Consider the following 14,101-nt stretch of genomic DNA (forward strand, 5'->3'; position numbering starts at 1 on the left):
ATATATACCTAAATGATGCTAAACATTTTCTAAATGTTACGTAAAATTTTTTAAAACTTCGTTATGATTTCAAAAATATTTTCAAAATATGAAATCCCACGTTAGTTGGAGAGAAAAACGACGAAATATTCCTTAAATGTGTAGAAATCTCTTCCTAGCCGACACGTTCTAAAATTAACAGATCCCACGTTGGCTGGAGAGAGGAACGAAACATTCCTTAAAGGTGTAGAAACCTTTTCCTAGCTAACGCGTTTGAAATTGTGAGGCTGACAGCGACAATACGTAATGGGTTAAAGCGAACGATCTCTTCCTAATTGATACGTTTTAAAATTGTGAGGTTGGAGACAATACGTAATAGGTTAAAACGAACGATAACTATTGACTGTGAGCTTAAACTGTTACCCAAAATATATGTTTTAACCGGTTGAACTATATGTTATGATCTGTTTTTTTCCTTCACAAGTAAGAAAGGTATTATTATTCCTTAAAAAAAGGAAACATATTATTTAGTTTAGGGCATTAAAATAATAAAAATTAAAACATATTTTAGCCTCTCAATGCTATATCTAATCTAGGCATATGCTTAAATTATTATTATTATTTTTTTAAAAAGTACTTGCTCAAACAAATAATAATTTATTTAAATGTATTTATAACTCATTTAAACAATTAATTTTTTTAAAAATAATTTATGGTTGGATTGAATAATTAATTTTTCAACTTTTAATTTTAAATTTTGGGTTTAATATGCATTTAAATTTAAACTATCTTAATTACCTGAGTATACACGTCAAATTCCGTTGAACTATGCTAATTAATTACCAATATAAACTCGGTTTGTATTTTGACACATAAGTGGGTTTGGTCCTCCAAGGCCCGTTAGAGCTCTCTTCAATTTGCTTATCAAAACTACAGTCGCTTTAGTGAGAGCCTAGATCCCTGCATCGAGTAGAGGTAGAAGCAATAGATCGAGCATGAAATTCAATTTCTTCTCGTTCTGGAGATCACCTCTCCTTGTCTTAAGAAAGTATTCTCATATGCCGCCAATGAATAGTTCAATAGATGATAGAGGTTGCAACGTTTAACGAAGTCCAGGGTTCAATTTGATAAACTTACAAGTTTAAGGTCAAAGTTGATATACAACGTGACCGAGTTAAAAAATGGAAATCCCAAAATACCCTTTAAATTCAACTTTACCAAAAAGTTGAACGGGACGGATCCAAAGTCCAAATCTTTGAAAGAAACAAGTTTATGGCAAAATTTGACATACAACGTCACAAATTTAGAGGGTAAAAATGGAAATTGATCTAAATTTTCGAAAGAAACATGATCATTTTTACTCAAAATCTAAATTTAAAACGAGCTTAGTTAGCAAAGTAAAATTGCGAACCCCGAGATCAACCCTTGGTTAGAACATAGAGCCATAAAAAAAAAAAAAAACAAACAAAAAAAATGACAACATATTTAAATGTGGGGAGTTTTCTATGTTGTTCCTTAAAAATTGAAGCCAAAAAAACAATAATTTAGGGTTAGCTATTCATTTTTGCCCTAAAACTAGTGCTTTGTGAGTTGTGCTTGTCTCTCTGTCAAACATATTAGTTAATAGTTTCAAAAAAAAACATAAAACAAAACAAAACAAAGCAAACATTATTAAACCACACAAAATTTTTGAAGAACAAGGTTATTTTTTTATGTAATTTTCTTTCATTAGTGGAGTGGTTGGGGTTTTATTTTTTGAATTGTGTTTGGTTTCCATGTTTGATTCCTTTAAACCAGGAGTTCATGGTACAATGAATATATGTCTTGTTCCATCTCCATTATTTGCAAAAAGAAGAGACATAATACAAGGGATTTGGAGCTAAAAAGTATGTACAACAACTTTGAAAAGTAATGTTTTTCGGTTTTTTGATCCAAATTCAAAACCCTAATTTGAATGTGTTTGGAAGAACTTGGGTTATTGCGACGTCTTAGAAAAGTAGGAACTTATGAACGAACCGAGACCAGATTTGAATGAGAGTGATTGTAATGACGAATGCCTAGGATTTGCATAAGGATTTAAAATCTGGATTCGGTACTTGATGACCCCGACATTCCCTACAACATGGTCATGTTTGGAAGAACTTGGGCTATTGTGACGTCCTAGGAAAGTAGGGACGCGTGAATGAACCGAGACCACATTTGAATGAGAGTGATTATAACGACATATGCCCAGGATTTGCATAAGGATTCAGAATCCGAATTCGACACCTGTTGGCCCCGACATTCCCTACGACATGGTCATGTTTGGAAGAACTTGGGCTATTGCGACATCCTAGGAAAGTAGGAACACATGAATGAACCGAGACCAGATTTGAATGAGATTGATTGTAACGACCTATACCCATGATTTGCACAAGGATTCGAAATTTGGGTTTGGCACCGGATGACTCTGACATTCCCTACAACATGGTCACGTTACTTACTCCTCGTTTCTAATAGTGAAGACTATCCCTAGGAACCAACATAGGTCCTCCTCACTCACAGGCTTCCTGAAAAAATTCTCAATAGGTCACCCAACATAGAATTTCTCTAAGCTAAGAGCGTTTAACTTTCGAGTTCCTATGATTGAGCCATCGAAAAAGAAAGTGCACCTTATCGGTATAGGTAGTAACTTTTAACTCTTTTAAGCTTTTCTTAGGAACTCATTCTTAAGAACTCTAGAATTAAGCGTGCTTGACTTGAAACAATTACATATTGCGTGACCTCCTAAAAATCATGCTCGGAAACAATTTGAGACAAATACGTAACATTGTTATGTCACGAGCATGCAAGGGAACGACATGACTATCAAATATCGAATTCAGATCCCAAACTCGTAGCTCGAAGACCAGAGCTTTTTGTTTATGAACTTGTCCTTTCAGTCCAAATTCCATACAGGGAACAATTATCGTTCAATCTTTTGACTCACGTTCTAAATCAATAATATAATTTAAAATTGAGGTGATATTAGGGTTTTAATAAGGCTACTCCTTATTGAATAGTATGAATGAGTTTGATATTGACACCACTAAATGAAGACAAGCCCCCTTTTTTTGTTCTCTTTACACTCATTATGTGTAGTCAAAACCTACTCAACTTCTCTTACTATTTTATAAACTTTGTCTATGGGACCAACAACGCTTCCTATTGAACACTGTGCACCATGGGACTCCTTGTCTTGTCTTTTTCTTTCTCCCTTTTATTCTCCTCTAATTACTCTTTAATAATTGCTTCTGGGACAACCTCGAAATTTTGAGTTGGTTGAGTTGGTGACCCGAGCGATCCAAATAAAGTTTCCAACACAACCCTCTATTTTTATGTTAGGTTGTTTTTTTTTTTAAAATTCTACTTATCCATAATGCACGTAACATTAAAACGCGTCTACTAGGGAGAGGTTTCCACACTTTTACAAAGAATGCTTCGTTCTCCTCTCCAACGGAAGTGAGATCTCATTATCCACCCCTTGGGAGCCAGTGTTCTTGCTGGCACACCGCCCGGTGTTTGACTCTAATACCATTTGTAATAGCCCAAGCATATCACTAGAAGATATTGCCGACTTTGGCCCGTTACGTATTGCCACACATCTACTAGGGAAAGATTTCCACACCTTTATCAGGAATACTTCGTTCCCCTCTCCAACTGAAGTGATATCTAACTATCCACCTCCCTTGGATCCAGCGTCCTCGCTGGCACACTGCCCAGTGTCTGGCTCAGATACTATTTGTAACAATCCAAGCTCATTACTAGCAGATATTGTCTACTTTGATTCATTACGTATCGCCGTCAGCCTCACAATTTCAAAACACGTCTACTAGGCAAAGATTTCCACACCCTTATAAGGAACGCTTCGTTCCCCTCTCCAACCAATATGAGATCTCACAACACACCACTAATATTGGTTACAAATATCAAATATTCTTAATCTTCGTAATAATCTTAAAAGTAGGGTACGAGATAGTTGAATTGTAACTCTATTTTCAAGTTGACTGAGCTGACTTAACCAAAAGAGTATCAACCCGCGAATCGACTCAAATTTTCAGTTATTCAAAAGTTCAACCTAATTCAAATTGAAAAAAATCTAGTTTCGATTGAATAGTTTGAATGGATCGAATTCTCGAGCGAAAGCAGCTAATTCAAGAAGAGATTAGTTAAGCACTCAAGCCAAGAAGATCAGTGACAATTGTTTAAATTTATAAATGGGAGACACAAAGAACAGCACCCATGTTCTTCCTCATTTATCTTACTTCTCCCAATTGACAAAATGTTGTGTAGTTCCCCAAGGAATAAATTTACTTAATTTTTATGTCCTTTGCTCCTTCTTGTAACTCAATATATACTCATTTTCTCTCTTCATCTTTGCCCTATTCCATCTCTTCAAAATTTTCAAGTGCTTTATGACAATCATGGTATCAACTTTCTCTCATTTTTCTCTTCGAATTTGTGTTTTTTTGCGTTTTGATTGTTCAATTCATGATGGGTTTTCGAGATTTCGTTTAATGATGACGTTCTTTCAGGGAATTCAAAAGCCTGCATGGTTAGAAGCACTTTACACTCAGAAATTCTTCGTGGGATGTTCATTTCACGAGACAGCAAAGAAGAACGAGAAGAACATTTGTTGTTTAGATTGCTGTATTAGTATTTGCCCTCATTGTATATCATCGCACCGGTTTCATCGCCTTCTTCAAGTTCGTCGATATGTTTATCATGACGTTGTTCGACTCGAAGATCTTCAAAAACTTATAGATTGTTCTAACGTTCAGGTTAGTATCTTGGAAAGATTTTGAATTCTTGAATTCTGATGGTTTTGTGTTCGTGTTCTTAGTCTATGGTTTTGTTTTTGTTCTTAGCCTTATACCATTAATAGTGCCAAAGTGGTGTTCATCAAGAAAAGACCTCAAAATAGACAATTCAAAGGGTCGGGAAATTACTGCACTTCTTGTGCTCGAAGTCTCCAAGAACCTTATATTCATTGCTCCCTTGGATGCAAGGTATTCTTTTCTAAAACTTGAAATTTGATCCGTTCTTACATTAATATCAAAAGGATTTGAATTTTGAACCATATGATCATCAGGTGGATTTCGTTCTGAAGCATAAGAGGAACTTATCTTCATATCTCAAACCGTGTAATTCTCTCCCACTCAGTATGGATTTTTTAGTTCAAGACATGGGAGACGACGAGATGACGAACGAGACTCCTCATTCCACCATTGTCGACTACGACGAACCGATGAGCTCGTCGTCTTCAGGATCTGAAACCATGAGCATCCCTCACACACCCATAATTCGAAAGAAAAGAACCGGTGTTTATCTGTGCGGAAGATCTACTTCGAAAATTTCTAACGAAGACATGACAACGAGTATAAGCATCAATAGAAGGAAAGGCATCCCTCATCGTTCTCCTTTGTGTTAAGAAACACAAAAAACCCTTCTTTTTTTCATCTAAATGGCTGACTTTTTTTCTTGACAATTTGACTCAAAACCCTAATTAATCAATCAATTGGTCGGAGGGTTTGTCTTAATGGCTTCACGTGGCTCCCAATTCCAAGTTCTGGCTTCACCAATTTTCTAATACATTATATATTACAATACCCATTTTATATAAGATTGTGATGCTCTCGATTAAGAAATCAAACGTTCAAATATCTCTACTTGTTTTTTATTAAAAGACGGTTGTGGGCGTACTTGTTGAGCCGTGTAGTGTTCTCAAACTCTATTACTATTTTTTGTTATATTCCGTTGGACCTTAGGTGAGGTTTTCTTTCACCAATCGAACATAACGCGTGCAGAAACTAAGCTTGTTAAGTTATGCATATCACTTGTCCGTGTATGCTCACTTGATTGCGATTCTAGCCGGTTTGCCTCTACTCCAAATTGTTTTATGTGAGATCCCGTATCAGTTGGAGAGGGGAACGAAACATTTCTTATAAGGGCATGTAAACTTCTTCCTAGTAGGTGCGTTTTAAAATCTTGAGGGGAAACTCAAAAGAAAAAACCTAAAGAGGACAATATATTATTAGCTGTGAGTTTGGACTGTTACAAATAGTATTAGAGCTAGACACCAAGAGGTGTGTCAGCGAGAACGCTGGACACGTAAGGGGGTGGATTGGTTGGAGAAGAGAACGAAGCATTCCTTATAAGAATATGAAAACCTATCTCTAGTGGGCGCGTTTTAAAATCTTGAGGCGAAACCCGAAATGAAAAACCCAAAGAGGACAATGTCTATTAGCGGTGAGTTTGGGCTGTTACAAATAGTATTAGAGCCAGATTCCGAGCAGTATGTCAGCGAGAACGCTGGACCCCTAAGGGGGGTGGATTGGTCGAAGAAGAAAACAAAGCATTCCTTATAAGAGCGTGGAAACCTCTCCCTAGTGGGCGTGTTTTAAAATCTTGAGGCGAAACCCGAAAGGAAAAATCCAAAGAGGATAATATCTATTAGCGGTGGACTTGGGCGGTTACAAATTGTATTAGAGCCAGACACCAAGCGGAGTGCTAGCGAAAATGCTGGGCTCCTAAGGGAGTGGATCGGTTGGAGAAGAGAACGAAGCATTCCTTATAAGAGTGTGGAAACCTCTCTCTAGTGGGCGCATTTTAAAATCTTGAGGTGAAACCCGAAAGAAAAAACCTAAAGAGGACAGTATCTATTAGCAGTGAGCTTGAACTGTTACAAATGGTATTAGAGCTAGACACTGAGCGGTGTGCCAGCGAGAACGCTGGATCCCTAAGGGGGTGAATTGGTTAGAGAAGAGAAAGAAACATTCCTTATAAAAGTGTGGAAACCTCTCTCTAGTCGACGCGTTTTAAAATCTTGAGGCGAAACCCGAAACGAAAAACCCAAAGACGACAATATCTATTAGCGGCGCGCTTGGGTTGTTACAAATTGTATTAGAGCCAGAGACACCAAGCGGTGTGTCAGCGAGAACGCTAGACCCCCAAGGAGGTGGATCAGTTGGAGAAGAGAACAAAACATTCCTTATAAGAGTGTAGAAAGTTCTCCCTAGTAGAAGCATTTTCAAATCTTGAGGGAAAGTTCCAAAAAAAACCCAAAAGGGACAACAATATCTGGCGTTTTACAACGGTTTGAACGTGTTCTATACGAGTAAATTAGCAGCTATATATGTATAGGTTTGGTATGTTAAACACTTTCTTGATTGTTGTTATGAAAAGGACATTTTTTTCTCTACTTTTGAGAGGAGATGTTGAGTTCAAATCTTGCTTTTTCTTGTTATTGTATGAACAAATCAATATTGTAATGAATAAACTAAGATTAAACTCTCATCTTTGACTTAAAATGTATTAAACAAGGAATTAAAACCCATGATTTGACTGGTCAAATCCGTACTTAACATTTTTTAATACATCTAATTTAATGATAATAAAACAATAAAAATATTGCACTTAATTAGACCATAAATTTTGTTAAATTACTATTTTGGCATAAGAATTATGTTTTATTGCAATTTAGTCCCTACGTTATTATTATTTTTTTTATCATAACGTCGTTATAAGATGTTTATTGATATGACGTACGACATTGGGTTCAAGTGTTATATTAATAACACGAGTTTACGAAGATTTTTGGGTAGAAAGGAAGTCAAAATTTAAAATTTAGGATTTTCGAAAACTATGAAACAGAAACAGGGGCCTTTTGCAAATAACGAAAAGTAGTCGTAGGTCGGTGTATGTAATAGCCCAAACCCACCGCTAATTGATATTGTTCTCTTTGGACTTTCCCTTTCGGGCTTTCCCTCAAGATTTTAAAACGCGTCTACTCGGGAGAGGTTTTCACGCTCTTTAAGGAAGGTTTCGTTATCTTCTTTAACTTATGTGAGATCTCACAATCCACCTTTTTAGAGAGGGAACGAGTGTGAAAACCTCTTCTTAGTAGATGTGTATTAAAATTGTGAGACTGATGATGATATGTAACGGGCCAAAGCGAATAATATCTATTAGCGGTGACAGTAAATTATAATTCCGTGTTAAAAAATTATTTAGATAAAAAAAAAAAAAAGTGCCTAACTAACAATGAAAAATGGCGGGAATAAACTGTGAAGAAACTTTGTAAAAGAGAGAGATTTCACTAAATGGAGTGGACGCTGCCCGTTTCTATCGCCGCCGCCGCCGCCGTCTTTTCTTTTTCGTGTTATCTTTCATCCACGTTAATCGCCGGCAACTTCTTCATTGGTCGTTCTCGCCAATCGCCAACACGAACCCATTTTTTTCTCCCGAAATCCCTAAAACCGCGGTAATTTTCGTTTTGGATTTTCGTTTCTTTTAATCTTTATAATAGTTGCCATTCGGTCCGATTCGTACGATGCGGGATGGTTAGGGTTGTACATTTAAGGGGGGAACTGGAAATTTTCTCGAGAAAATTAGGAGATTTTCCCAGAAAGTGGAAAAGGGGAGAGATAATGATCGCCAAAGGAATTGGAAGGAAGGGAAGAAGGCCAGCGAGGGATGATTTTAGAAAAAGGAAAAACGAAGATCATTGTACAGGAATTTCCTGCTGGACAAAACACCCCAAATTTGTCCATTGTTTGTTCCTCTGCCCCAAATTTGTAATTCCTTTGTTTTATTTAACATCCCCAACTGTATGATGAAATGCCAAATCGAGAGAGAAACCATTCTGAATTGAAGAACATTCCCACCATGTTCTTCCTCCGACCCACCTCCTTTATCTCCCTTCTTCTTCTTCTCTCTCTTTCCCTCTTCTCCTATTCTTCCATCACCGCCATTCCCATCTCCGGTACTCATCTTTCATATTTTTTGTGAAAAAAAAACTCCAATGTTGTTTAATCTGAGGATTTTCTTATCTGGGTTTTGTTTTAATGCAGAGAACTCTGGTGGGGTAGAGGTTTTTAAGGTCTCGGAGCCATGGAGGAGTCGGAGAAGCCTTGCGGAACAGAACCCTGCTGCGAACTCGTCTCTGATTTTGGCGAGGGAAAGAACTAACAGGACAGACCCCCTTGCAAATTTTAAACCATATACGGGTGGATGGAATATCGGCAACAAACATTATTGGGCTGTAAGTTCATTATCTCAATGGTTTCTATAAGTTGCAATGGCTATGTAATACATTAGGAACGCGACTCTCGACGATGATATGATATAACTTTGAACATAAGCTCTCATGGTTTTTCTTTTGGTTTCTTCGAAAGGTCTCGTACCAATGGAAACATATTCCTTCCTTATAAATCCATGATCATCTACTTAATTAGCCAATGTGGGACGACTCCCTCCCAACCATCCTCCCTCGAACAAAGTAACCATAGAGCCTCTCCTAAGACTTATGTAGCCCTCGAACGACCTCCCCTTAATTGAGGCTCGACTTCTTCCTCTAAAGCCCTCAAACAAAGTACACCCTTTGTTCAACATTTGGGTCAATTTTGAATATACCTTCGAGGCTTGCAACATCTTTGTTCGATATTTGAGGATTTTATTGACATGGCTAATTTTAGGGTGTAGCTCTGATACCATGTTAAGAACTATGACTCTCCACAATGATATGATATTGTCCACTTTGAGCATAAGCTCTCGTGGTTTTGCTTTTGATTTCTCCAAAAGGACTCATACCAATGTTAATGTATTCCTTACATATAAACCCATGATTATCTAATTAATTAGCCAATGTGGGACTCCCTCCCAACCATCCTCAATCTGAAATACGATCCGTTGAAGTTTAATTCTTTGGCTAATTTGGTTGAGCTCGGTTTGGTTGTTAACTAAAGCTAAATATGAACTTGGGTTCCTGTTTTTGGGTCCCACCTTCATTACTTCTCAAGTCCTTTGACAATATTATGTTAACCATGAAGCTTTCTGTCCTGTTTCAATCTGATGCAGTCTGTTGGTCTTACTGCTGCTCCCTTATTTGCCACTGCTATTGCCTGGTTCATGCTCTTTGCGATATGCTTGTTGATCATCTGTCTTTGTCGTTGCTGTTGTCCGAGGGAGCCTTATGGCTATTCTCGAACAGCCTATGCCTTCTCCCTTGCGTTCCTCGTATTCTTGACCATCCCAGTAACGTAAACATCTCTTTCCCTCCGAACTGCTGTCTAAATCTTATAATCTGCCTCTATGAAGATATCTATATTCGTTTTTGTTCTTCGAATCAGTCTCGGATGCATCGTGTTCTACGTTGGTCAAGGCCAGTTTCATTTCCATATATCAAGCACGTTGGACTATCTAGTACATCAGGCAGATTTCATAGCTGAAAATCTCGAGGATGTGTCCGTTCACCTTTCTGCAGCAAAATCCATTGGAGTCAATTCCATAGTTCTGCCTGAAGACATCCAGGAAGGAATTGACGACATGGACTCAACTATCAGTTCTGTTTCTTCCGTTCTTACTAATACAACTGCTGCTAGCTCTAACAGCATACAGAAAGTCTTGGATACAACGTAAGTATAACTCTTGTATCAAATTCCAGTGCTTTCCGTGCTCCGACTAACCGATATCTGTTCATCGCAGGCGAATCATGCTCATTTGTGTTGCTGTTGTTATGCTCGCATTGGCATTTGTTGGATTCTGTAAGTGTTTCTATTTCTGTGGCTTTATGAATTATGTGAGCTGATCATAATTGGAACCTTTGTTCAATCCTTTCTCTACATGATTCAGTATGTTCCATTTTGGGATTGCAGTGTATTGTATACAGGTAAGTATATATCAACTGTTCCATTTTCTTGGTTGATCATAACATATTGTAATCTATTGAACACTTTCATTGTTAATGGCTGTAGCTTGGCAATCCTTGGCTGGATTCTTGTTACGGTCACGTTCGTTCTGTGCGCGGTTTCTCTTCTTCTAAATAAGTAAGAATCTCCATGATGCTTTTTTTTAATCGAAATGATGTATGTTGAAAGATTACAGTGTTAGGAATCACGAACCTCACAATGGTATGATATTGTCCACTTTGAGCATAACCTTTCATCGCTTTGCTTTTGGTTTCTCCAAAGGGCCTCGTACCAATGGAGATGTATTCCTTACTTATAAACCCATAATCAATCCCTCAATTAGTCGACATGAGATTCCTCTCCGAAAAATTCTCCCCTCGAACAAAGTACACCATAGAGTCTCGCATGAGGCCTATGGAGCCCTCGAACAACCTCTCCTTAATCGAGGCTCGACTCCTTCTCTGGAGCCCTCGAACAAAATACATCATTTGTTTGATACTTTTGAGTACATTTTCGAGCCTCACAACTTCTTTGTTCGACATCTGAGGATTCTATTTACATGGCTAAGTTAAGGGCATGACTCTGATACCATGTTAGGAATCACGAACCTCCACAATGGTATGATATTGTCTACTTTGAGCATAAGCTCTCATGGCATTGCTTTTGGTTTCCCCGCCTCGTACTTATGGAGATGTATTCCTTACTTATAAACTCATGATCAACCCCTCAATCAGCCGACGTGGAACTCCTCTCCCAACAATCCTCAACATACAATATACTCATCCTCGTAACTCGTAGGATATTCAATATGATAGGTAGTTAAAAGGAGTTCGGATTCAATGGTGAAATGTTCTTATTTTGTTGAATGTTGTCTCTGTCAGCTGTCTGAATTGATCATGTTCTTTTCCTTGTATGCATTAGTGTGATTGGAGATACGTGTGTTGCGATGGAAGATTGGCTGCAGAATCCCACAGCCCACACAGCATTAGATGAGATTCTTCCTTGTGTCGAAAAGGCCACTGCCAAAGAAATTCAGACAGTAACCATGAATGTGAACTACCAGCTCGTCAGATTGGTCAATGGAGTGATCAACACACTCACAAATGCCAACCCTCCTCCAGATGTCAAGCCCCCTATGAATTATAACCAATCTGGCCCGTCGGTGCCACCCCTTTGCATTCCGTTCAATTCCGATCTCACCAACCGTAACTGCTCGGCTAATGAAGTAGAACCGAGCAAAGCTCCCAAGGTAAAGAATCTTCTATGTTAAAGCTATAGCTAAAACAAGGTAGCTTTTGAAACACTTACGACGACGACGTCAAAAACTATAACGTCCCAGATCCACCGCTAGATGATATTGTCCTTTTTGGGCTTCCTCTTTCGGGCTTCCCCTCAAGGCTTTAAAACGCGTCTGCTAGGGGAAGGTTTCCATACCCTTATAAAGGGTGTTTTGTTCTCCTTCCCAACCATTGTGGGACATCACAATCCACCCCCCTTCGGGGCCAGCGTCCTCGCTGGCACTCTTCCATCGATGTGGGACTCCCGCCAAATCCACCCCCTTTGGGCCCAACGTCCGTCCTGGCACACCGTCTCGTGTCTACCCCCTTTGGGGAACAGCAGCCTCCTCGCTGACACATAGTTCGGTGTCTTGCTCTGATACCATTTGTAACGGCCCAGATCCACCGTTAGCAGATATTGTCCTCTTTTGACTTTCCCTTTCGGGCTTCCCCTCAAGGCTTTAAAACGCGTCTGCTAGGGGAAGGTTTCCATACCCTTATAAAGGGTGTTTTGTTCTCCTCCCCAACCAACATGGGACATCACAAAAACGATGCGTTTTTGTTCGGATAACTCAATGGGATCTCGGATTGTTGCTTGCAGGTTTGGGGGGATTTCACTTGTCAAGTTTCAGGCAATGACATTTGCGCCACAACTGGCCGGTTGACCCCAACATTGTACAACCAAATGACATCTGCAGCAAGCGTGAGTTATGGTTTGTATCGGTTTGGACCGTTCTTTGTGGACCTCATAGATTGTACATTTGTTCGTCAAGTGTTTATGGACATCAGTAAAAATCATTGCCCTGGCCTCCGACTGTTCATGGAATTGACATACGTTGGGTTGCTTATGATGTCTGGTTCTGTCATGCTCTCCCTCATCTTCTGGATTATATATGCAAGAGAGCGACGACATCGAGTCTATACTAAGCAGTTTATTGCACGAACTCGTAGCTAGATATCGACTGAAGCACCGGTCAGTTTCGTTCAATCCCATATGTATTATATTAAACACTCTTAGAGTGTTTTCATTTCAATGTACATTATTTAATGATATCTGAGCTGACGAGTTTCATCTATTTGATGACTTGATGTGATTTTAATGGTTGCCTTATGTCTCTTAATGAACAAATTTTTGAAGCTTTACTTATTTTAAAGAGTATTGGGTCAGGATTCACAAACATATTTAGAATTTGGGTGGAAAAATGTGAAATCCTACGTCGGTTGGAGAGGAGAACAAAACATTCGTTATAAAAGTGTAGAAACTCCTCCCTAACAGATATGTTTTAAAATCGTGAGGTTGATAGGCGATACATAACAGGTCAGGGCTTGGGCCATTACAAAATTGTATTAGAGCTGGACATCGATCGGTGTGTTAACGAGAACATTGAGCTCCAAAGGGGATGAATGCGTTTCTTATAAGGGTGTGGAAACTGTGCCAACGAGGACGTTTGGCTCCAAAGGGGTATATGCATTACTTATAAGGGTGTGAAAACTGTGCGAGCGAGGACGCTAGGCCCCAAAGGGAGGTGGATGCATTTCTTATTAGGGTGTAGAAACTGTGCGAGCGAGGATGCTGGATCCGAAAGGGGATGGATTGTGAGATCCCACACCGGTTGGAGAGGAGAACAAAAAAATCCTTATAAAGGTAGAGAAACCTCTCCCTAATAGACACATTTTAAAACAGCGAACCTAACGACGATATGTAACAGACAAAAACAAACAATATCTTGAGCTATTACAAAAAAAAAAAAAAAAGTCTCAGAAAGTAGATTCTTAAGCTCGGTTGCTATCCTGAGTATAGTTCAATAGATTAAGTTATATACCTTCAATCAATCCGATCTATTTCCCTCTCGATCTTGGATCTTAACATTCCAAAATCCATTCTCACGGTATAAGATATAATAACCAAACCTTCAATCTTTCGAAATGAACCGAATATTTTCTGTACTACCTACCCTATACCCGAATAGATAAATTAAAATTTACTTAATCATTTCGTCATTTTTTTCCATTTTATCAACGAATTCAACATCAAAATTTGTGGGTTCTCTTCATTTCTTAACTTAGAATCTAAATCTCTCCACCAAAATGTATTATCTTCCAAAAAAAAAAAAAAAAAAAAAAAAAAAAAAAAAAAAA

At 38.4% G+C, this 14,101-nt stretch overlaps 2 protein-coding genes across 2 annotated transcripts; both read left to right on the forward strand.

Annotated features, from left to right (window-relative positions):
- The first annotated feature begins 4,394 nt into the window (after window positions 1-4,394).
- Window positions 4,395-5,565, forward strand: LOC111444245. The gene is made up of 4 exons (XM_023082270.1): window positions 4,395-4,424; window positions 4,533-4,778; window positions 4,866-5,006; window positions 5,090-5,565. Exons 1-4 carry the CDS (start codon window positions 4,413-4,415, stop codon window positions 5,426-5,428), a joined length of 738 nt encoding a protein of 245 aa, XP_022938038.1. The 5' UTR covers window positions 4,395-4,412; the 3' UTR covers window positions 5,429-5,565.
- A 2,702-nt stretch (window positions 5,566-8,267) lies between these two features.
- LOC111444194 lies at window positions 8,268-13,034 on the forward strand. Its single transcript, XM_023082195.1, has 9 exons — window positions 8,268-8,761; window positions 8,850-9,040; window positions 9,856-10,037; window positions 10,128-10,412; window positions 10,483-10,541; window positions 10,630-10,666; window positions 10,752-10,823; window positions 11,607-11,934; window positions 12,564-13,034. The coding sequence occupies exons 1-9, from the start codon at window positions 8,617-8,619 to the stop codon at window positions 12,915-12,917; spliced, it is 1,653 nt and encodes a 550-aa protein (XP_022937963.1). The 5' UTR covers window positions 8,268-8,616; the 3' UTR covers window positions 12,918-13,034.
- The last annotated feature ends 1,067 nt before the right edge of the window (window positions 13,035-14,101 follow it).

Source organism: Cucurbita moschata, unplaced genomic scaffold (genome assembly GCF_002738365.1).
Source record: "Cucurbita moschata cultivar Rifu unplaced genomic scaffold, Cmos_1.0 Cmo_Scf00006, whole genome shotgun sequence".
In the NCBI taxonomy this organism is placed as follows: Eukaryota; Viridiplantae; Streptophyta; class Magnoliopsida; order Cucurbitales; family Cucurbitaceae; genus Cucurbita; species Cucurbita moschata.